The sequence below is a fragment of the Barbatula barbatula genome (genome assembly GCF_947034865.1).
Source record: "Barbatula barbatula genome assembly, chromosome: 21".
Lineage (NCBI taxonomy): Eukaryota > Metazoa > Chordata > Actinopteri > Cypriniformes > Nemacheilidae > Barbatula > Barbatula barbatula.
In genome coordinates this window covers 11946273-11970504 of record NC_136784.1, presented here as the reverse complement: position 1 = coordinate 11970504, position 24232 = coordinate 11946273, and the positions used below count along the sequence as shown (strand labels likewise).

Below are 24232 nucleotides of genomic sequence, written 5' to 3'. Positions count from 1 at the left end.
TACACGTGGGTATGTGTTCTATGGTGTTACAACACAAATTGTTGAAAAAACATTATAATAGTGTACTACTAAATATTATGAATATGAATATGATATTATATTACTTTTTTCTAAAGTTTTGCTGTGTCACACCATAGGACACGTGTGTGGTTTATTCGTCAACACCAAATGATGTGTCTTTTCTTATTTTAGTTCAATTCTTTTGCTATTTAAATATGCGTGTATGTTCTTCTTATACTCTTTCATTATTATTTAACTATTCATTATTATTTAATATTAATTAATATATTTCTACAGCACTGTATTTGAATGTCGGTTTAAAGCTTTAATTTGTGAGCCCGCCCTCTCAGTGACGTCGACAGTGATGTATCAACTACTGATTGGCTGCTCACATATCCCTTTGAAATCCGTCAGCCTGAACCAGGAACTACGGAAAGGATTCTTCCCCTCTTTCAAGTGGTAAGTCTGTTTACGCTCTCGAGTATACCACTCTCGTTTTTTACCTAAGATCGTTTCCACGTATTTATTTTTCTCATACATCCCATGAAAACTAGGGAGCATTATCTCTAAAGTTCTGTCGCGTGTTTACAGTCTCTAAAGAAAGTAAACATTCGTTTTTTATGTAGCGCCCGCCTCCTGCGGGGTCAGCAATTGGTCGATTGTCGAATCTCGCCGCTCTCTGATTGGATAACGTTGGAGGCTGAATGTGTGCGTTGGCTGGCAGATTGGGCGCAGTTTGGTGCAGTTACGTGGCATTCAGATACACAGAAGCGATCACATTTCTTACTTTGTTGCTAGATTTGAGTCTTTGCCCTAATACTCTGTTATCTGTTGTTAAAGAGTGTGTAACATGCTTAAAGCTTGGCCTTTGTGCTAGTGAAGCCTAAATGTGAATCAATACACTTTTACTTATAAGATTCTCCATATTCCCATTATTGATAGAATGGTTGTAATTTAGCCTCGTGCACTTTTTCTCTTGAGCACTCCGTGCTGTCTTTATTTAATTCATTTTGGGGGAAAAAGTGCCCGGGGTGCTTATTTTAATCTTAAATCGCTTTCAGACCGAAACCTTTGTAGTTCAGCTTCTGAAAAAGGATTCTGGTCTCAATTTGAGTCTTCAAAGCACCGGTACACATGGCCCCCAGCTACCTCCCTCTATTTGTGGATTGACCCCAGTTCAGTCAACCTTCTTTGCTGTATGTAATTGGGCGACTGTTATCCTTGAAGAGTTTACAAGTGTGAGAATGTGTGAGCTTTATGTTTTATTAATTTGACAAAATATTCAGCAAACATAGCATTTATACACTAAAACAAACGGGAACCACTTTTTGTGCTATATGGCACCATATCTTGGTGCTTCAGTGGTTTCTTCAGAGCACCCTTTCCGTATAAAGAACCTGTTAAGCCTATGTATGGTTCTATTTAGCACCCAAAGAACCGCAGAAGAACCACTGAAGCACCAAAATAGGGTTTTATATAGCACTAAAAGTGGTCCCCCTATGATTACGAGCAAATAACCACTTTTATATGATATTCTTAATATATATACTATATAGCACCATTTCTTTTTTAGTCTTGTCTCTGTGGCTGAATTATTATAAATATCTGTTTTGTGAGGCTGGGTGTTTTGAATGCTCATGTGTTACATTGACATTCATTAAGTGGCCAGACACCATTGCCAACTTACGGTGGATTTTGAGGTACACATTAGATCGCTGTGTGTGTTCCATGGAATTTGAACCTGTGACCCTTGTGATGCTCCACCAATATTGATCCACAAGAGATTCGAATGGCACACTCTGTGAACATATTACTTCCTGCTCCATGACTCGCACACAGACAACAAATCCTAAGGGTAAAGGAGCAAAAAGAAAACCGAAGTTTTTAAATCATGGACAGGGTTACCACTTAGCAGCCCGTGTCAGCTTCCTCCAGCGGTCACACTCATTACAAAGGAAGTGTTTGGTCATTGTAGGTCATGCCCCCGGGCTTGAGCTAAACTGTTGTGTAAACACAGTAATGGTTTTCTTCCTCCGGTATCTTTGGGAAAGTAATTAATTCCTTTTCTCGTGCTTTGTTGTTGGAGCCATTGTAATTACATAAACCCAAAGTTAAGATTAAAGACATCAGAAGTGGGATGCCGAGGCGACCCTTGAACTCATTTTACATAAGAACACAGCCATAATGAAGGTGTTTCCTCGCCCGGTCATGCCTCGAGGGAGGATGAAAACAGCCTCGTAATTCTGTTTGTCAATGCCAATCATTCTGGGATCTTGGCACAGGGCTGCACACCTTTCCTCCGGAGAGCTGCTGCTTATGAACCAAAACGAATCAGATCGGAGGTCTCCTGCTTGATTTCTGTGGGAAAGAGAATAGGTCAGAGGAGTTTAAGCATCATCAGAAACACAGAAGTGCCATTTGGCTCATGCATCCTTTTCCTTGCTGTCAACAGAAGAAACACTATTGATTGCATTGCAAAGTAGTGTTGTGAAGAGCGTGAACTGATGAGACTCGCTGAACACCAGAGATTGAAAAGAAACTTACGGTGTTATATGTATGGATAATGGTTTCATGAACTGAACATTACCAGTCTTAAAATAATTTCCCCATTCAAACCAACCATTGTTGCTCATCATGAGAGACGCTTTTTTCTGTCCTCCAGTGTTTTTCATCTCAGTTGCTATGGAAATCAATCTGAGGTCTGTATCAGCAAAGTCAGAGCGGTATTCTTCCTAACTCGGTCCGGTCAACCACATCTCTCACAACCTTCAAAAAAACGACTTAAAACAAACGTCTTCTGTAAATACTTGACAGACAACAGAAAAAATGTGTACACTTATCCTCTTCTCTCAACAGGTAGTGATCTGGCTTTTGTTGAAACTAGTAACTTTGTATTAGCCCCTAATGCACTATTGCTCTTATGACTTATCGCTTATTGCTCCCCGAACTCTTTGGTAGTCGCTTTGGATAAAAGCGTCTGCCAAATGACTAAATGTTAATGTAATGTAAAATGAGATGGAGTGTATTTGCTTCTTTAATGTAAATGGACAGTGTGAAAGTTTTATGATCTTAAAAACCTTTTGGTCTGAAGGCATGTGTCTGATATCTGCTTAGTTTTAGGAATAATAAAAAAGAAAATCACAAAAGTATGGGGTAGATTACGGGCATCCAAAGACTTTTAATTTATGTTTGCATGAATTCATGGAAGTCTTGAACTACCTTTAGTAATGTGTCGCATATCAATTTAGATTTAAAAAAAATCGATGTCTTTTTTCAATGTAGGTGCAATGACTTTGCACATTGCTGGTGTCCTTCTAAAACCTTGTATCTCCATATTTCGTTATTTAATTTTTTTGCCATCATTATTATTAGTCACCCGTTGTGTTTGTGACTGGGCTTTACAAATATCTAACCAATGAGAAGTATTAAAGTGTCAACTTTGACAACACAGCATGTAATCATTTAAAAAGTACAGTGTTTTTTTCATTTTCTGAAAAACTGCGAATTACGAGTTTCCAGATGGACAGCGACGACATGTGAAGTTTTACCAGTTGGTTTGGGTCATGGTAGTAATTTAGAATATTTTGTAATACTACTATAATAGTGTACAGCAGATTTAAAAAAGATGAATGAATTTGAGGATGTGTTTTGTTTACTTTTAGACAACCTTTAGAAAACCACTGCGACCCATGTGTCAAAGTGACATTGTTGGTATATTAAGAGCAGTGTCTTTCTAGGTCACCGGTTAATATTCAATTTTAACGCAAATAAAGGGTAAATTTGCTTTTGTTTAGTGTTTGTACACGTTACTGAAGAACTGCCTCTTTTCACCTCATACGTGTTGTGTTTCATTCTGTGTTTTCCTCAGCTGCACAAGGATGGGAAAAAAGGATGCGAGTTCTGTCAATTTGCCGGTGGATCAGTACCGTAAACAGATCGGTAAGACTCTACAGGATTTCCCATAGGCTTTCATTATAAATTTGGATGCTAGTAACCTTAATCAAATATTCATCCAGTGGTTTATTGAAGAGAGTTTGAAATGTAGCTTTTTCCTCATTCACTAAAAGCGTTCTGATTAAATAGCTTGTGACTTTTACGCGTGAACAGACTTAAAACATTTACAAACCCGAATACAAGTGAAGGGTCTTGTTTGGTTGGATACAAATATTCTGAGTTAAAAGTCTTTGACAAGGTGTGCACCCTGGTGACATGGTTCATGTTCTCTCTCTTTCTTATTTATTAATCAGGTGTAAGAGGAAATAAAGTTCAAGGGCTAAAGCCTCCTGAATTCAACACCTCAGTTATTACTTTTGGCTTCCTCAAACGTACTTTTTAATGATTGCACTTTACAGCCTATCAATCATGTGTACTACCTGTTAGCAGTCCAGCTGTGCTTGCGAGAGAAACAAGGGGTTTGTTTCATAACTAAGACTATGGGCTGTGAGGAACAACAGTGCTGTACACACCTGCATGGATGTATAAGTGACATTTATTTGATTTGATTCAATTTATTGTCATTACACACATACAAGTACAGTGCAACGAAATGTATCTTATTGCAAATTCAGTTAGTATACAGAATCAGGGTTTTTCATGCTGAGCGTTAAGTATATGTATGGGGGCACAATAGGCTCCCATTAAAGCTGCAATCCGTATCTGATAGTTTGAGGTATACATATTGTTTATCGGTGATCACTACATTGGACTGGACCTGCCATTATCCATCGAGTTGATAGTAACATGTATGTCCCACACGCAATACAGTATATCTGAAAATGTATTCGTAGTTGTATCAATGTACTGGTAAAAACTGCCTTTTTATTTCAAATTTTTTTTAAAGTTCTGCATTGCCGCTTCAGGAAAAAATTATTTAGTTTTTACAAACTATAAGACAATGAAAACTTGTGCCGGTATTCGATAATACAGTTTATTACAGTGATAATTGGTTTTCACAAAATTGTTATTGCACAAAACTGTAGGCTATCGGTCACAATATTGTAACCAATATTGTTAAAGTCCCCTTGAACTGGAATCGTTTTTACTTCCGTATTTTCACACAATTCCGACTGAAATTGTGGGCGTGGCTTTCGTCTTTCATTGAGATTTGATGGATGTATAAAAACAGCCGTTACATTTTTAAATGGAACTGGCAGCAGACTGACAGTTGAAGGGGCGGAGTTAACGGATGCTCCGCCCAAGCCGTCTAACATACGTCATTTAAGATGGATCGTCATTAAATGAAGGAAGTGCATTTTCATATTTTAACTAAAGACAATGACTTTTAAAGATCATTATTTTTTACAAGAGAATGATCCACATTGATAAACTGTTTATAATAAACACTGCAATATTTCATGAAAAACTTACCATTGTCATTTTTAATTTCACTATTTCACATTTTAAATATGCCCTAAACAATTGTAGATGACATATTAGCATTATTGTCTACCTTTCTCTGAAATCACGAAGCTTGCTTTCTTTCAATAATATAGAGCATGTGTAAACAAAACCTCATATGAGAGAAATGTATCTAACTTTTTAAGAATGCTGAAATCTTCTTTAATGAAATGCATTACTGAAAAGCCACATGGTGCCAGTTGAATAGGAAAGTGTTGCTATTGACTACAGCAAATACTTATATATTCAAAGCAACATAACACCTTAATAGTCCCGTATATATTGTAATTAATAGTCATAGAAATTGTCGTTATGGAAAAAAATAGATTGCATCAAATGCTTTAAGGTGATAATTTTGCATATTCTTATTAGTTACAAAAATCTACAACATTTTAAATATTATTATGTTAGATCAAATGACCACTAGCTTAACCTTTTCTGTTTGGAGGCCATTACCAGATTATAAAATGTTAAGGTGTGCTATGGTGCTTTTTTGCTGTTACTCAGTGTTCTGGAGAGCCAGAAAGCAAGAGCCCTTTTGTCCCAAGGGCTTATCTTACATTTTGTGGCTTCATCAGTTTCATTGTCTTTATTGGATTCTTTCACCCCCTTGCCAAGGGCATAGTGACTTGGTTTTGTCATGGCACTAAAATGACTTTTGTCTTTCCACCGGCATAAATTCATCCCTGATTCTATTTGCTACAGGGCAGATATCGTCTCTCCGCAGAAAGAACCTGTCTCATACATGCCTCGCATGATTTTATGTGAGTTCATATGACACTCTTTAGTAGCATTATTAAGCTCGCGTTGCTCCGTCACCCTGCTTTATTGTCCCTGTGCTGCATGACTGTGGCAACATAACAAGCCGAACTCCCGCAGGAGCCTGCAGATCTCAGACATATTCCATTTAGTTTCCATTCTTTCGCGTCTCATAAATTCAAAGACATAACAGCAGACAATTGATTCCTTTCCACACAACATTTCCTCCACTTTTTTTTGAAAAGAAGTCCAGTCTATTTCCAAGAATCGCTGTTTAACATTGCGCATGAAAATAGCATAACGGAGCACAAAGGGAGAATACACATCGTAATTTCACATCATAATGGGGAGGTAATTTTTATCTTGAAATGTCTTGCAGGGTTTTTTTCATAGAGGAAAGCTTTTGTGATGTCAAATACCGTGTAGGGCGGCAGTAGACACAGTTTAAATACTGTTATTAAGCTCTAAAATGGACTGCAGAGAGCTGTCAAGAAGCAGAAGGGTTCCTCAGGTCTGTGTGGTCATCCCCCCTCAAGTCAAGATCATCACACCATCCTCTCTTCTTTTGTCCGGCAATTATTCGCATGAGCAAACACTCACACACATCCCTGCCTATTAACTCTTTCTGTTTGTCACGGTCATTTTGTCCACTCGGTGGATTTGTGTATGGTTTTGATATCTCTGGTTCAAGGTCTCTGGTGTGATGTTTGTTCTGAATGGCTGTCACGTGTGGAGAGCAAGTCTGGCATCATCGTCTGGTGTTATTACAGATCCTTTTAAAAACAGTGGACTGACACAGGCCGTTCGAAACATATGGGGATCCGTTGACCCCCCGCTGGGAGGGCTCTTACCTTTGCATCACACATCACTCTGTTTTTAGCTGTTGTTCAACACTTACCACTGACTGTGTGCCCCTCCTCATGTGAACAAACAAAAGCTGTGGTAAAGTGCTTGTCTGTTTAATAAGTTGTTTTTGACTAGATTCACACAAAGGCCTGTTCACCTTCAGTCGGTCTCTCGACGTTGTGAGAGACTGACTGGGGTTTGATCTTGAGAACTGTGGTGAGGAAGGCGGGACGAGAGCCGTGACGCGGGGCCGGTGGCGTGAGTGATAAGTGCAAGCAGCTGTGTGCGCACCGGTACCGCATCTTATCACGGAGGAGATTGGGAGCTTAAAAGGACGATCGGCAGGACTGTTGACGAGAGAGGACCGGGCCCGGACATATGTTTAGTTTGTGTATGTTTTATGGCCGGTAGTCAACCGTGAGGTGGCTGTCGGTCAGTTACTTCCGTGTTTATTGTTTATTTAATTAAAGTTTTATTGTTCAAATGTTCCCCGGTTCCCGCCTCCTTCCTTCCCTTCTATGGAACTTTATTACAAGAACCTATCAACTCCGAGATAATAAAAAAACACGCCATTGGGCTTGGCGAATGGCACGCGCATGCCAGTCTCCGCCCCGTTCATACGGGCATAAAAGGAAGATGGCTGCGGTCATTCAATTATCCTTTGTTCTTCGGAACCTGTCTAACACATGATGTTCGACTTCTATCGTCTTCGAGAGACCTTTTCCTGCTGGATCTACGACGCAGTGCATCCGATTTCGGCAGAGGAGCTGCAGACCTAAAAGAGCGAATTTTGTGCGAGGTGACAGAACTGTCAGCCACCGAACTGGCCTCCCCGGCTACGGTGAAGCAGATCATCCCTCTTGTTTTGCTGGCGCAGTGTTTGGGCGCTTGGCAGCGCACCGGCCCGTCACGCTGGATTGGGAGGACGGTCCGTCTCGGTTATGCGATCCAGTTCGCCATACGCCCACCCGAGTTTTGGGGCACTATATACACCTCGGTGCGAGGAGAGAGTGCCCCGTGCTTCGGGAAGAGGTCGCCGCCCTTCTGGCGAAGGGTGCGATCGAACCGTCCCTACGACCGAGATGTCCACCGGGTTTTACAGCCCGTACTTCATCGTGCCCAAAAAAGGGGGGGGCCTGCGCCCCATTTTGGATCTGCGCCTCCTGAACAGGCACCTGCACAAGCTGCAGTTCAGGATGTTGACGCAGAGGCGCATCCTGGGTTCAGTTCGTTACCAGGATTGGTTCGTGGCAATCGACCTGAAGGACACGTACTTTCACGTCTCTATTCTCCCTCGACACCGGCCGTTCCTATGGTTCACGTTCGAGGGAAGGGCGTATCAGTACAGGGTCCTGCTCTTCGGTCTGGCCCTGTCTCCACGCGTTTTTACCAAACTCGTGGAGGCTGCCCTAGCTCCCGTCAGGGTACTGATCTCGACTCCACCCATTGCCTGCTCTGGTACTCCCTGACCGAGGGTCCCCTCGGCATGGATGCCTTAGTGCACAGCTGGCCGCAGGACAAACAGAAGTACGCCTTCCCCCCAGTGAGCCTCCTTGCACAGGTCCTGTGCAAGGTCAGGGAAGAGGGGCATCAGGTTCTGGTAGTGGCACCCTATTGGCCCACCCAGACCTGGCTCTCGGATATGGTAGATCTGGCGTCAGCTCCCCCTTGGCCAATTCCCCTGACGAAGGACCTTCTGTCGCAGGGGAAGGGCACGGTTTGGCACCCCAACCCAGGCCTCTGGAACCTCCATGCCTGGCCCCTGGATAGGACGAGGGCTTGCCGTTAGCGGTCCGGGGGACTGTCTTACAGGCTAGAGCCCCACCACTAGGCGGTTATACGCTTACAAGTGGTGCCATTTTGTCCTGGTGTTCTCCCCGGGAGGAGAACCCGCAGAGTTGCCTGATCGGGTCAGTGCTACCTACAGGTAAATATCTCTGTCAGCGCGATCTGGTCACCAGGTTCCTCAGGGGCGCGAGAGGGGTGTATTCACCTTGACCGCGCTCCGTACCCTCCTGGGACCTTAATATGGTCCTACAGGGCCTTGGTACGGCCCCGTTGAGCCCATAAGAGTTGCAAATCTTTCTCGTCTAACGATGAAGACTGCACTCTTGATGGCGCTCGCCTCTATCAAGAGGGTGGGGAACCTACAGGCATTCTCCGTGTCCCAAGGATGCCTAGAATTCGGGCCTGGCGTTTCTCACGTTATCTTGAGACCCCGTCCCGGCTACGTGCCCAATGTTCCCACCACTCCCTTCCGGGACCAGGTGGTGGACCTGCAGGCGCTCCCCTCTGGGGAGGAAGACCCAACCTCCGAACTTGTTGTGTCCGGTACGAGCATTAAGTATCTACCTGGACCACACAAGGAGCCTTAGGGGCTCCGAGCAGCTCTTGTTTGTTATGGTGGACAGCACCTGGGGAGGGCTGTCTCCAAACAGAGGTTGGCGCACTGGATTGTCGAGGCCATCTCGGTGGCATACCAATCCCAAGATCGCCCATGCCCACTGGCAGTGAGAGCCCACTCCACTCCAGTGAGGGCCTCTGGCACGTGGCGCCTCTCTGGCAGACATTTGTAGTGCTGTGGGTTGGGCTACGCCCAGTACCTATGCGAGGTTTTACAACCTCCGAGTGGAACCGGTTGCAGTCCGTGTTCTGAATGCTGCAAGCGTTTAGGACAGGCTCCTGGTTTGGGCGTACGCCTGCGAAAGCGCCTTCTCCCCTCCTCAGGGGAGTCTAGCGCGCTATTTTAGCCTCCCTACTTTCCCCCCGCTCAGGGCGAAGTATAGGCATTACATCCATCACTAAGCATTGGCATTCTGGTAACAGACTCGGCGGAGCAGTCTGATAGAACCAAGTCCAGTACTGGTAGAGTCATCCCTACTCAGGTGGACCCCTATACTAGGACTTATGCCCCATACGTAGTGACTCCCTCTGGGTCGTCCCGTATGTTGAGTTCCTCACTCCCGATTTCCCTGTTGGTGAATCTGTGACCTCCCCGCCGGTGGCTATCCCACCTGGATTTGTCCCCCTACTCGGGCTGACACCTTTTTCGCATGTCGTTTTCCCCATCGGTGAGACCATGTTAGTGTCTCCACATGTAACCTCCCCTCTGGTAGGATGTGGCCTCCGCAACACACTCTCCAGGAGGAGAGCAGTGTTTTCCCAGTTTTTTTGTACGCCACTGTCCATGACGACCGTTAGTTCAGGCTTCTTCGTATGACCACTACTCTGTTACTGGAAGATTACGTCTCGCGGTAGCACTCTTGTGACTCGCTAGTCTGGTCAGGGTCGCGCCGCTGAAGGTCATGTTACGACGTAGTGCTGTGGCGTGTAGATATATCCCCAGTCAGTTTCTCACAACGTCGAGAGACCGACTGAAGGGGAACGTTGTGTCTTCATGCCACAGTGCTTCGCCGAGCCCCTGTAGGAGCTCTCAGGTTCCTCAGTACAAAGGGTAAGTGAATGACCGCAGCCATCTTCCTTTTATACCCGTATGTACAGGGCGGAGACTGCCGTGCGCGTGCCATTCGCCAAGCCCATTGGCGTGTTTTTTAATTATCTCGGAGTTGATAGGTTCTCAAGATCAAACCCCAGTCAGTCTCTCACAACATCTCGTTCCCTCCATCAGGGAACGGAGGTTACAGTCGTAACCGGGACGTTCACCAAAATCTCATGGAACTAAATGGCATGAAATGGTTAGGATGCTGTGTCACAGTCGCTGTCCTTTCTGATGTATAAAAGTTTGAGTTTACTAGCATATGTCTGTGTACTGTGCATATTAATTTTATTTTATAAACGCTTTAACTTTTTATATACATACCTTTATTTAAAAATATATAAAATATTAATATTAATAAATGATTATATTTAATTTCAATTCTTGGTAAATATAAATAAATGCATCAAAATATTTCTAAATATGTAGACGTGTATGTGTATGTTTTGTATGTGTAATACAAAATTAATATCCACAGTACACAGACATATTATGTAACACAAACTTTTATTCTGGATGTGATTGATCGCGACTTATCCAAATACTGTGTTGTCAAAGTTGATGCACTTTTTAATATGTTTATAAAAATGGACTGCACAAAACGGGTGTGCGGACGATCGCGGGCCCATCTGAAGACGAAAATAGCGTCATGCGCAAGCGCAGACATACTGAACATTTTTCGGCCTTAATGAAGAAATGTAAATCAATTCCTTTATTTTGTGTTTCTGTTTGTTTGCTGTTGTCACTCTAAAAAAATCTGCAGGCTATTCACTATATAAAGTATTCAGTTTATTTATTTTCGCAGTTGGTTTATCAGACCTTTTTTACAGCTTTTTATAGTTTTTGTATTAATTGGCTTTTTCGTGCCATATTTATTCACATTGATTTGATGCCAAAATGTTGTCTTTCACTGATGAAGACACCTGAATTAATTGTTTGGCACCGGCACACTTAACAAATTGGCATAACCTACGAATTGAAATATGATAGATGCATAATCTCAGACTGTGTGAAATCGGCGTTGTTTCATTTCAAAATTATTTCTGCCAAAACATTGGACATGTGAAAAGGCCCTTGCTTTTTTAATTTTTGTTTTTTAGTTTTGGTCTACTTTTATTATTGAAGATCCAAATAATCGCAAGAAGCTTTTTGCCCTCTCGAAAAACCTAGTTTTTTCTGGCAATGAAACGCAATTTGTGAAATAGCTACATGACGTCAGAAAGGATCCAGGCTGAAGTAGATGTTAGAAGAATCTGTTTTGCGCATGAGGAGTTTATGGCTTTTCAGGTGAAATCAGCTGTGCCCGCTTTGAAAGGCGCCCCTTACCCCATGGGTTGAATCCTGTCACTTTCCTGTCAACATCTGACAGCGTGCGTGGAGGGGTCATACCGCTCAAGTCCACAGAAGACAGCGACACATTGTATTGGAGAGTCTCGGCTCCACTTTTGGCAAATAAGTCGGGGGGTTGCACACTGCGACGATTCAGTTGAATGGTGATTAATGATCGAAGGTGCGTTCAAAGCACCGCTCTGTATCGCCTGCCAATTTGAACCCAGCCGGGGTGAGACAGCGAAGCCAAGAAGGCCGGTGAGTCGTCGTGCCCTCATGCAGAGAGAAACGCCTCATCGAGCTCGATGGCGCGTGATGCGGCGTGCTGGCAGGGCCGCAAAGTCTCACTATATAAACAATTTATTTCCAACTCTGACATGACTACAATTAACTATTCATTTGGAACAGATGGCTGAGTCTGTTTGTTGTGAGTATTTACACCACAACAGGAAGTTTCAAGAAAAATAAGACACGCACCTAATCTGTCCCAGTTGGCTTGGAACAAAATGGGTTTTGCTTTTCACACCGCGTAAAATCTCTGCAGGTGCAGGCGTAAAAATAAATGTAGTTTTCTGTTCACCCATCAGTTTTTAAAAGAGTTCCCACGGTCAAGGACAACTTACAAGACTGGAAATGACTCAAATGTTATGTCACGCAACTTCTATAGTTAATAAATATTTCACAGTTAGAAAAATGAATAGCAAAAAGTAATATATTCAAGCAAAGTACAAACTACAGCATCAGAGATTATGTGTTTTACACATAAATATACAAATAATGCAAAAAAAAATGAAAAGCTTGCAGGATATAAAGTAAACATTCATAGCAAATGTATATTATAAATATTTGCTGATCCTCTTGCAGACACTGTAAAACACTGTACATTTTACTGAATTTTCACATATTTCTGAAAACTTTATAAATTCTCAATTCTGCAAATTCTCAAGAAAAACCTTTAATTTTACATCACAAAAACTGTTATTTAACAGGATTTTTCAGGATTTTTTTATCCCTGTGTGTTATCTAAAAGGATCTACTGACAGAAATGCAATACAGTATATATAACTAAGTCTGTATGGTGTATAAAGACCGTACATAATGAAGCGTTATGTTTTTATTATCTTAGTACGAGCTATTTCTATACACATCGGGTCCGCTTACATGGAATTAACCATGTTTTTCTACAGTAACCCTAAACCGACAAACTGCTCTACCGAGTGTCTTTTGTAAATAAATACGTTATCTCCTTCGGCAAAGAAGCAAAAATGCGAGTGAACTGTTTTCTCCACGTTTCTCCTTTAAGTGAATATGTGCATTAAAGCTTAATAAATCACAGTGTTACCTGTGTAGCAGTCAAACATTAACTGATATTCTGTACAGGAACAGAATCGCTGGACATTTTCTTCTGATAATGGTCTCTTGCAGACCCAATTCACTCCCACAGAAGGTGCACCATAAGGCCAGAGAGACCTGTGTGTCCCCAGGGAAGGGTCAGTGTCTAGCTCAGGCATTTGAGAGTCTCCAGCCCTGCATGTAAAGATGGATAAGGACACTCTATCTTTCCCCCACTCCATGTAAATAAGTCTTAATGAGGCAAGAGTTGCACTTGAAACGGTCCCTGTGTGTCAACAGCCCTCACAGAGACCTTGAGTCTGACCCGGATCTGCTGTAGCCACTGAGCGCATCCCCCGCTATTGCCCACCAAGCTGTTGCCTTTTTACTTTCTCACGTTTCTTCCTTTGTCTATTTGGTTGTGATTAGTTACACCTTGCACAAATCCAGGTGGCTGCTTTACCTGGTGGGCTTTGTGCAGTGAGAATAGAGCGCTGATAACTGCCGCTCAGGTGCACTGGGGCGGTCACAGTTTTGTATTTGTGTTAACAGTGGCTAATGGCTGTGTTTGGGAAACACTTATGTTTTGCTTGCTGCGTGCTTTGTTTTCTGCAGTGTACAGTATACTGTCTAGTATACATAAAAGTATATTGTTTTATAATGAATATGGCATTAAGGCTTTAAGGGACTGCTAACAAATTACAGCATCTGGGAGGTAAAAATGTACAGACCTTCATATCGGTCCAAACCTATATGACTGACTTTCTTGTGCAGAACACAAAAGAAGATATTTTATAGAATGTTGGTAAGCAAACAACATCAGCCTCCATTGATTTCCATCGTATGGACATTTCTATTGTATGAAACCACAGCAACATTTCTAAAAATATATTATTTTGTGTTACACAGAAAAAACATGAGGTTGAACAAATAAAGACACAATCTTTTTGGTTAAACGGTCCATTTTCTCAATTTCTAAATGAAATGTCATGTCGTGTGCATTGCATTGTGGGATACAGTTCCTGTGCAGTGTGCTCTGTTATATACTTTATTTATATTTCTGCAAATATCTTCGTATTTGCACACAATTTACATAGTGTTTATGGTTGTATGGTAGGTAGTACACAATGTTATATGATTGGGAGGACTGTAAATATTAAAGCCTCTGTGATTTTGCACATTTAAAATATACTCAGACTGACAGCATTGCATAGATTAATTTCTAATTTGTGTCGTTTAAAGTACTACAGAATATTAACAGCCTCACATTAAGTCCTGTTAACAAAGGTTAAAACAGGCAAATACATTTAGGCCAACTAAGAATGTTTAAACAAAATCCATTAGTTTAATGATCCCTAATAAAACATTGACGAAGACAATCGCAAATGCATTTCATTATATTAAAACATTAGTCAGGTATAAAATAAAATCTAAATGCAAATGTAACTCAAAGTGTCACATGGCAGAAATGACCCTCGTGCCTCTTTCTCTCTCAGGAAAACAGGATTACAAGAAAACCAAGCCAGCGCTGCGAGCCACTCGGCTGAAGGCGGAGGCGAAGAGAAGTGCCCCGGGAATCAAGGTTAGATGGCTGTCTTTCATTCTCATTATTTCCCCCAATCCCAACTGATCCCTCTCTCCCCCATCTGCCAAACCACACACGCACATTATTCATCACACCTCTCCAACCTGAGAGCAACTCAAGCAGTCTCCATATTGATGAGGCAGAGAAGTGCTGGTTGACTCTCAGAGGAACGGCTCTCCATCTCTGCTGCTTTCTCTCTGTTTTTCATAGCTGTCACTCCAGAATAAAAATAAAGAATTTGATCAACTGATAAACATTTATTTTCTTTGTGTGATTTCCATTTATTATAGTGTTGTTCGCATGTGCTTATGCTTAGTGTATGTAAGTGCTAAATATTAAACCTGGGCACGTAACTTGTCCCACAAAATTTGTGATGGTTTGTGCGTGTTGTGCTATTACTTCTTAAATGGTCTGACTTGAGTTCAATGAGGGATTTGAGCCATTTATAGGGACCAGAATATCATAGAGACTTTTTACTTGGGTCAACAATGTGCAGATTTTAGCGACTACTAGTGTTGAGGTTGCGAATTGCATCCAACGGCTCACTCCACCTTTTTAATCACTACGTTTGCTGTCACAGAACCAAGATACCGTCACAATTTCAGTTTTGGCTTCCAACGATTGTGAAAACAAAATAATCGAAGTAGGGCGATTATTGTGCCGCATCACGTTTCGCAGGGATTTCTTCTTGACACCTCTTTACATTAAACCAGTCCACTTTAATGTGATGTTAATTCTAATCTTTTTGCGCTACAGGGATTCAGTCACAAAGATGTAGATGGCCTGCGTTTACTTCATGCTTCGCAAACAAAAGAAACGAGACCCTTCTTATTACAAATTTTTCAAAGATGAGATGAGTCTGTTCACTGAGTGATGCCATTACTGCCTTCTCATCTATTTACGAAAAACATTATTCGTTCTTGTATGAGTCAGTATCAGTTTCAAGGCAACCTGGACATTCTGAATGAGGATATCAGTGAGAGCGAAACAATATCAAGGAATTGCACCAGTGCCAGAGACTTGTTGGCAGTATGCTTTATCGTTTATCAGATGTATCCCAACAATATCATTCCTCGGTTTCATTAACCATCATTCATTAGCCTTAAGTTCCCTTTATATAAATTGTGGTAAAATTGCTAAAGATTCAGGACGTGGCAGTGAGCGCACATGTTGTCTTTTGGAGATTTTTTTATGATGTTTTATCACTTCTCTCAAAGTCTAAAACTCCATATTGGGTGCTGAACTCAATACACCAGCAGCAGTGCTAAGACGTGAGGTCACGGACCTGACAACTACCATCCAAAACAAATGAATAATTCATGTACTGCGATATTTTCACTGTGAAATAGACGGTGCAGAAACACTGGCACAGGCGCGCAGAGCTGAATACAAGTTTCTTAAAACTTTATACTTGTTTGTGTTGGGTTTAGTTTGGTATGAAGGAAGCCAATGTGAAAGATGAAGATTAGCTGGTCTTAACAGCTAAATTGTTATTGTTAGAAAGCCAAGCCATCATTACAATTTTAAGTCTCATTAATCTTTTGTCCAATTACGGAGGCTTACGTTTGAGGAAATGTTTTTATTTTATTCTTCAAATGACTGCATGTCTTGGGACATTCAGTGCCAGTTGTCTTTTCACAGGTATGTTTGAGCTCATGAGCTCACATATTTGTTTATTGCTGTAAGCTATGTCCGTTCTTTCTGTCAACAATTGAGTTCATTGCGTACAGATGAAGATTCAGTCATCGACTCGGCTCAAGTTGTTCTGGTTTGTATTGTGAGTCATGGTCTCAGTGCTGCACACTTGAGTTTCTCTGCGGTTTGTCTCTCCGGCTTCCTTTTGGGTCCGAGGAATCTGCTCAGAACACTTGTTTTTTCACAGTTCATTTTCTCTCGGCTGGTATGCTTTGGCAGGTATGACCCTTCACTCAACCCACTTAAACAAACAACCCTCTCTTTTTACATTGTTATGAGCCGCACTGTGGTCCACTCTGCGGGATCTGTATGTGCACATGCTCCAGAGAGCAGGTCGAAGCTGAGATTTGGGCTGTCCCAGGGCCCGTGCGGCAGACCTTGGCAGGTTGGCAGCCTGCGCAGTCTGCAGACTTCCACGTGGCAGCCAGTTGGTTTGCAGGGAGGCTGCGGCCGGCTGGCCACCTGCTGTGGGTTCCGCTCGGCTCCCTGGTGCACGGCTGAGCGGATGGCATAACCTGGCACGAAGCAGAGATACTGGAGGCCTCAGCTGCGTGCACGGCTGCCCTGGAAAAACGGTGCCAACTTGCTACCCCTTGAGCTGAATATTGAAAGCCACCGCTGCCAACTTGAACCGTTTCACTCTCCAGTGCATTCCATTGCATAATTATAAATGATGCACGTTGAGTTTTAGCTACAGTTTCAAATGAGTACCATGGTATTACTGTGTTTTTTAGACACGCTGGTTTGAGGAAATAACTTAAAATGTGAGATTCTGTGAGATTATGCATCCAAAAGTAAGGAAAAGATCATATAAAGATCGCCTCACATGGATTCTCACTCTAAATTTAAAATGATCTGTGAATATGAATCTGATATTAAATTACTATCAAGTCAGTCAATCTAAACTATATTAAATAGTTTCTTCCAGAAAAAGCATTATTCTCTATTGATTTCCAATATATAAACAGCTTGCTATATATAAACTAAAGTACTATGGTATTGCCATCTGATACCATCGCTATACTAAAGTACAGTCTGAAACAGGGCATTTTAACTGTATTTGACTTAAATTAGAATTAATTATTACTTTTATAGATGTTTTGTGACAATTCCAGTCCTGTGTCTGTTGAATTTCAACAGAATCAAACCTCAGGAGTGAAGTAAATTCATCCAACGGCAATATGAAACACTAAAAACTCGACAAGACACATGAAAACTGTGATAAAATCAAGGTTTTACCTTTTCCTAAATAGATATTACTGTTGTATTGCTTGTAAGTGAATATGAATATATCTTTGCAGTATTTCAGGTCTGAAAAAATACAGAGCATCTTTTCTGTTATTTTGACCTTTTTCTGCAAATAAATGCAAATAGAAACAATATTTTTATTTGCAATTTGGGAGAAATATTTTTAGTTTAAAAAAAAATCTGCTGCTGTATTTTTGCCAAACTAAATATATCTCGCATCAAGTGTCTCCAAATCAAAGTCATCTCTTTATGTTAACTGTGTTTACAGTAGAAGTCCCATTCACACCTTTGTGTTTTACAACTGTTGACAGACTGTATACGAGTGAAACTCTCATTTCAATGCCTCGCACTCACCCTTCCTCTCCCACAAAGATACCACCACGGAAGGGTGAGGTGCTCCAGGACACCTGGATCTCACCGAGATAACTACACGGCCACTTAACACGAAAGGAAAATCCCTCTTCAGCTGTTTGTGTTGGACGGTGACGTTGGCGCACCTGACCGTGTCTGCGAGGGGCCAATGTTCTGAACTAAAATACCAATGAATTCTGTGAAACCAAAAGACCGTGAGAATTCATACAGGGATGCTTGTGATGTGTGTGTAAGAGACAGTGGCCGGTTGCCAGATGAATGGGAACTCTTTCCCGGCATGTCGCAGCTGCTGCTGAGAGCCGCATGAAGCTATTGGGAATATTCCAACATTTTCCCCCAGAATGTGGGAGAATGAAGCGTAGGCCGTTGAATTATTAGCTTCCTCAAGACAACAAGGTCCATTATCTTCTCTCACACGCTCTCATCTGACAAATTCATTTGCCCACAGCCTCAGGACGTTTTTTATGGCTGTTTTTCACATAGGAAACACAATTGTTTTCGTGCCTTTAAGAAGACGTTCTGGCAAATGAATGTGTTTTGTTTGAAGTATAAGTTTTGTCTTTTTAGGGGTTAGTCAGGTGATGCAATAATGTTGAGAAAAGGTAGATTTTATGCAAATGAGCAGTAGAGTGATGCAGCGACAACCAGTAGGAGAGAAGATAAACTAGCGGATTGCTTCAAATAGATATATAACTATTACATTTACTATATAGTATTTATACTATAAAATATAATATAAGAGTTTATATAAAATATCCTTTGCCCTGAAAACGTTAAAGGGACAGTTCACCCAAAAGAGCACTGTCCTCATTTATTTTTTAAAAATATATTTGATTCAAAACCTGTATATGACACGTTCAAAAGAAGATTTTTATTTGGTTACCAATGTTCTTTAAAACATTGCCCTTTGTGTTGTGCAGAAGTAACATAGAAGTCATACAGTTTTGGAAAACGATGAAAGAATACAATTTTGGTGTGAATCATCCCTATAATTCCTGACAGCCACGATTTTTCATCAAATTAGAAGAAGATATTTATATTTTACTGGCAAAACATTCCATCTGGTTTCAGTTTTTCAAAAGGGCAACAAGCAGGACAGCAAACAGGATGTTCGGCTCGTACCTGAAAATTCGCAAGCGCTTGCCAAAATACATGAAACATTACAAACGTCCCTGGGATGTAATGACACATGGCGTTCGCACAAAGCGGTTGAATAAAGAAAGCGAGCCTGTGTTAATATATGAAACCAAAGTGCATGAAATGTAAAAGTTTCCCAATTAAGAGCGACTTAAGCTGTATGGTGTCTGGCTGGAACAAGATAAATGCAGCGGGCAGCGACGCTAATGTGGACATACACACTGATGATTGCCGCCATGGCTTGTACACAGATAGTCGTGGACGTTGTAGCAGCTTTTAATAGCCCTTTACAATTTATCTGGTAGAATTATTATTAGTCTCCTGTTTGGGTGTCTTATCTCAGTCTGGGTGGATTTGCGTGCTGTGTTAGTCGTGTATGTGTGAACACAAGGGTCGGGGGGTGTATTATAGAGTATTATTTTCTCTTTCAATGTATTTCTGCGTGGTTATCCGTCTTCTCGCTTTGAAGAAAACACTTTAAGACTACCAGACGAGAATACATGATGCTTTGGATTAGCGATCAAACAACAACTGCGTCAATAAAGACCTTGAGCAAAATAATTTATATTCATCACGTTTGTTCGCCGTATTAAGGAATTAAAGTTTTGTTTAAAAGATGTAAGCTCTGCTTTATCCCAGATCCTGCCTGAATCATTCCCTTTTACATGAGTTGCTTAGCAAATATGAAAAAATATTGCAGGGCTTTCAGGATTAGACTCTGATTGGTCAGTCAAGGCATCCAGAGAACTGATATTCCTCAATAACCATCACGCATTCAGGGATTAAGTGTTATCAAACCACTCATCCGAGCTGCTTTACCGGTTCTGTGTAAATGTATCACATAATATCTATATTTTTTAACTCAAATCAATGCTTTGTGTCCCATTGGTTATGTAATAAGTGGATTGTGTACAGTACAGTCAGGTTGTTGTTGCAATAAAATTGAGAGATAATCTTTTCAAAGCTGTAAAATTTTAAATCTATAAACAGTTTCAGCAAAATAAACAAACGTTACGTTTTAATTAAATTTAGTACAATTAATAAACATTCAAATATTTAATATAATTAATATTCATATAAAGTAAATAAAAATAAACTGTTATATTATAACCAAACACAGACCTACCAGGATCGTGCGTCCAAGGAAATCGTCTATACGGTATAGCACTTTGATCCTAATTGTAATTCATGTTTTAAAAAAGACAACTTCTAAATGCAAAAAGTCTTGAAAGTGTGTAAGTTTTGATTAGAAAGTTTGATAACGCATTATCTAGACGAGGAACAATTGCTTTGTTAAATACAAGAGTGCTGTTAATGAAACCGAGGTTGATGAGGATTTGTAATTTAGCGCAAAAGGTAATAAATGGCTGTTTTAAGTCTAATTCATGCTTGAACGCCAATCCTTCAGCCATCATCAATTCAGCTCGACCATTAAGCTCCAAACAACTCTTAATTAGAACAAAGACATTTCTGGGAGATTATCTTTCTCTGAGTCTGCCAAACTCTGCAAGCGGAAATATAGAGACCCCAAAATATACAGATACAAAATGCTGAATATTCCTGGTGAGCGTTACACATCCATGTTGGAATGCGAATTAGTCTTGTTTAAAGTAAGAAGGAGAATTTAATGGTTCGAACGTGTATATATGGTAATCTTAGACAGAATTTGATGTCGGTCGTTCATTTTAGTTCTTACCTAAAGGGTCCATTGTGTAGTTTTTTGGAGGATCTACTGACAGAAATGCAACATGATGTACATAAGTTTGTCTTCAGATGTGTATAAAGACCTTACGTAATGAAGCTTTATGTTTCGATACCTTTGAATGAGCTACTGAAGTTCTTTCTACAGTAGCCCTAAATGGCTCTACAGAGCATGTTTCGTCGATATGTTATCTCCTTTGGCAAAGTGGCGGAGACGAAGCAACATCTTAGCTCTGTGTTAGCCACCGTAGTGCTTTTAAGGGGTGGGCGAGGGGAGGATATGCAATTCGCAACCTCACTGCTAGATGTCTCTAAAAGTTCCACATTGCTCCTTTAATTCCTCTTATTCAGAAATGTCATCAAATCTAACCAGTCTTTTTTCTTTCATTTCAGGACATCTTATTGATCATTGTGGCTGTTCTGATCTTCCTGCTAGGTATCTATGCATTCTTCTACCTCAACCTGAGCACCGAGCTAAACCTTGACTCAGACATGGACTGAAGGATTTTTTCCTCAGAGGATTCAGGAAGGATTCTGGCTGTATTCATGGCGTTATGCCTTTCATATATCCTCTTGCCCCTCTCTGTACCTGCGGAAGACAAGAAGATGAATCTTTAAGTCCATCGCACTTTTGAAAATAAGATATTGCATTGTTTTATGCAATTATCCTTGAAAACTTTCTAGATTCTTAATAAAGCTCAGCATGCCCTGCAGCTCTGAAGAACTATTTATTTTTACACTTTGAATCTCTTTAAACATTTTCTTTTCACACTGTAGGACAGATGGATTCATGTTGATCAAACCGGTTGTTCAATATTTATAACAGTGTTTTCCCCGTGCTGTATGAAATATTTCAGCGTTTTCACCCCTCTAAAATTAGACTGACATTGAGGTACGTAACACCTAAATGTGAACATCTCGGGAAAACTCTGTGTGTGTTATTACCCAATCTGTCATCGCAAAGCTCTTTAGCACATCAATGATCACAAACTTTGGTTATTGAAAGACAAAACATCAATGATCACAAACTTTGGTTATTGAAAGACAAAACAGCGAGTATGAATGACAGAACATTACCACAAAGACATTGACTTTTTTTTCTCATTTCTGACTGGGACAGAAAGTAACAGAACGTATTATCAATCCCTGTGAGATAATATTACTGTTAGCTAGTGAGTGTCTTTTAAAGTATTACGAGAAGAAAGCATAGCCCTTGCCTCGTTCTTTGACAGCGTCTCTCTCCACACTGCTGTGCTTCTGCCGAAGAAAACTGAGAGCGGGAAAATAAAGATGATGACATCCAAAAGGTCATTTACATTAGTATAGCGCGTTGGATCTCGAACAAACACGCAGTGACGATTTATTTCATTCCAGATTGTGAGAGTTGTTTTTATCTGTCTCTGCATGAGGTATTTGTTTCTAACTCAGGACGACTGCTTCGCTGCACATCCCTTATTTTCCTGGGACATCTCACTGTTATCATTAATTCGGGATAGATAGCCTATTGAACAAAGCATTTTTGTAGTCTGTCTTTGATTTCAACTCAAATGCTTTCCAAGTCCTTTCATAGCGAGACTGATTCAACCAAAACAAAGAGTCTCATGTTCCTCGTTGACTGTTATGCTTGTTTCTCTTCTGTTCTTTCTTTCATACTTGAGATAAAATAATAAACGTTGTCAAAATGTGTTACCGCTGATAAAAGGATTATTGTGTTAATTTTCAAATGAATTGTAAAACCGTGTTGAACTTGTAAATTATATCTGTTTTTGTTCCTTGTGGTGTTTAACATGGTAATGTCGAGCGCACCATGCAAAATTTAAGCTTGATAGTTTCTAGTGTGCACTTAAAGGGATAGTTTGCAAATCCTGTCATCATTTGCTCAAAAGAAGACATTTTGAACGGAGACATCGCTGTTCGTTTACCAACTTTCTTCAAAACATATTCTTTCGTCTTTTACAGAGGAAAGAAAGTCATACAGGTTTGACATCACAAGAGGGTGAGCAAATGATGACACAATTTTCATGACTTTTCTTGTTTTGTGCTGTGTACTTCATACAACTAAATGCAGATTTGCCACATAAATTTAGATTTCCCAAAATGATCGAAGTGGTTGATTCTTGACAACATAGAGGAAAAACTTAGTCATGTTTTTATTGCAGAGACTAGGGAAAATAGACTAAATGTATGGTCGACACTGTTGTAGCCACACCCTCTTCTTCGCCACAATTTGATTGGCTATTATACAATGCTGCTCTAGTGTTATGGATGTGATATTTTTAGTCAAAACATTTTTGTTATATACATTCTCAGAGAATGTATTCATTACAATTATGTTGAACCATCTGTTTATTATTTACTAAACCCCTGAAGACAGAGTCCAGACATCAGAAACATATCAGTCTATGCATGTGTTATCTTTTTATAAGATAAAAAAGATGAATGCGTTATGGATGTCACAAAAAGGATGCACATTTCTGGGAGACAAAGGCCTTAAAATGAATTAAAATGTGCAAACCAGAACAAATGAAGAAAGAATGGCTCTTCATAGAACATAAAATAGTTATGTACTTACATTTTTATGTGCTCATTAATGATGAATATGGACCGTTGTTATGGATGTGACAATTCACTTACCTAACTATTACAAAAATGCTTTGGGAACTGTGAGACTTCACATGGTTATTTAATCCATCAAATATCGACATCAGACCTAAAACATTTTTTCATCATCAGGTGGACATTTGCATGAAATTGCCCAAAGTGCAGGTCTAAATATTGTTGTGCAAGCTTCAGTCTTGTATCTACAGGTATGGCTTGACTTGTTAAGCGAGACCCCTCGTCCCTCGCGCTAACGTCTGATTGTGCCTTGTTAACCTCCCGTGCCCAGTTTTGGTGCACATGTGTGGGCGTGTGATGGCAATGTTTGTGTAAGTTAGGAGGTGAGGCTCAGCTGTTGCCATGGCTGCCCTGGCTGCAGAAGACCTCCCGAGAGGCCGTGTTAGCGATGTGAGCGCCCCTCTGCCTCGGTCATTAAGTCAATGGCAGCTAAGAGGTTGAAGCCCGGTCTAACCGTGCCCAGTGCCACCAATGTCAATTATATCCAGTTTGACTGTGTTAGTTCATGAACCCAGTGCTACAGCTGGGAGCGGTTCTCATTCACACCCCACTACACTCATTAACAGCAACAGGTGGCCAGTAGTGGGCAAACAGTAGAAGCTGAATGCAGTTTGGGAAAATGGCACTGCGACTGTAATTATCTCTATAGCTGCCACGGCTGCTGCACGCATTAATGAACGCGCTTCTTTCGCCTCGGACGCATCTGAGCACTGTTTACA

The 24232-nt window shown here is 40.8% G+C and overlaps 1 protein-coding gene across 1 annotated transcript; it reads left to right on the top strand.

Moving 5' to 3' along the window:
- Positions 1–395: 395 nt before the first annotated feature.
- Positions 396–22991, top strand: triqk (triple QxxK/R motif containing). The gene is made up of 4 exons (XM_079484234.1): positions 396–459; positions 3869–3939; positions 14656–14741; positions 21291–22991. The coding sequence occupies exons 2-4, from the start codon at positions 3879–3881 to the stop codon at positions 21396–21398; spliced, it is 255 nt and encodes an 84-aa protein (XP_079340360.1). The 5' UTR covers positions 396–459; positions 3869–3878; the 3' UTR covers positions 21399–22991.
- The last annotated feature ends 1241 nt before the right edge of the window (positions 22992–24232 follow it).

Bases quoted from the DNA above. Each gene is read 5' to 3' on its own strand.
- triqk (XM_079484234.1), top strand. From the start codon at position 3,879: ATGGGAAAAAAGGATGCGAGTTCTGTCAATTTGCCGGTGGATCAGTAC. The intron at 3,940-14,655 runs GTAAGACTCTAC...TTTCTCTCTCAG, and splicing joins TCAGTACCGTAAACAGATCG to GAAAACAGGATTACAAGAAA. The intron at 14,742-21,290 runs GTTAGATGGCTG...CTTTCATTTCAG, and splicing joins GAAGTGCCCCGGGAATCAAG to GACATCTTATTGATCATTGT.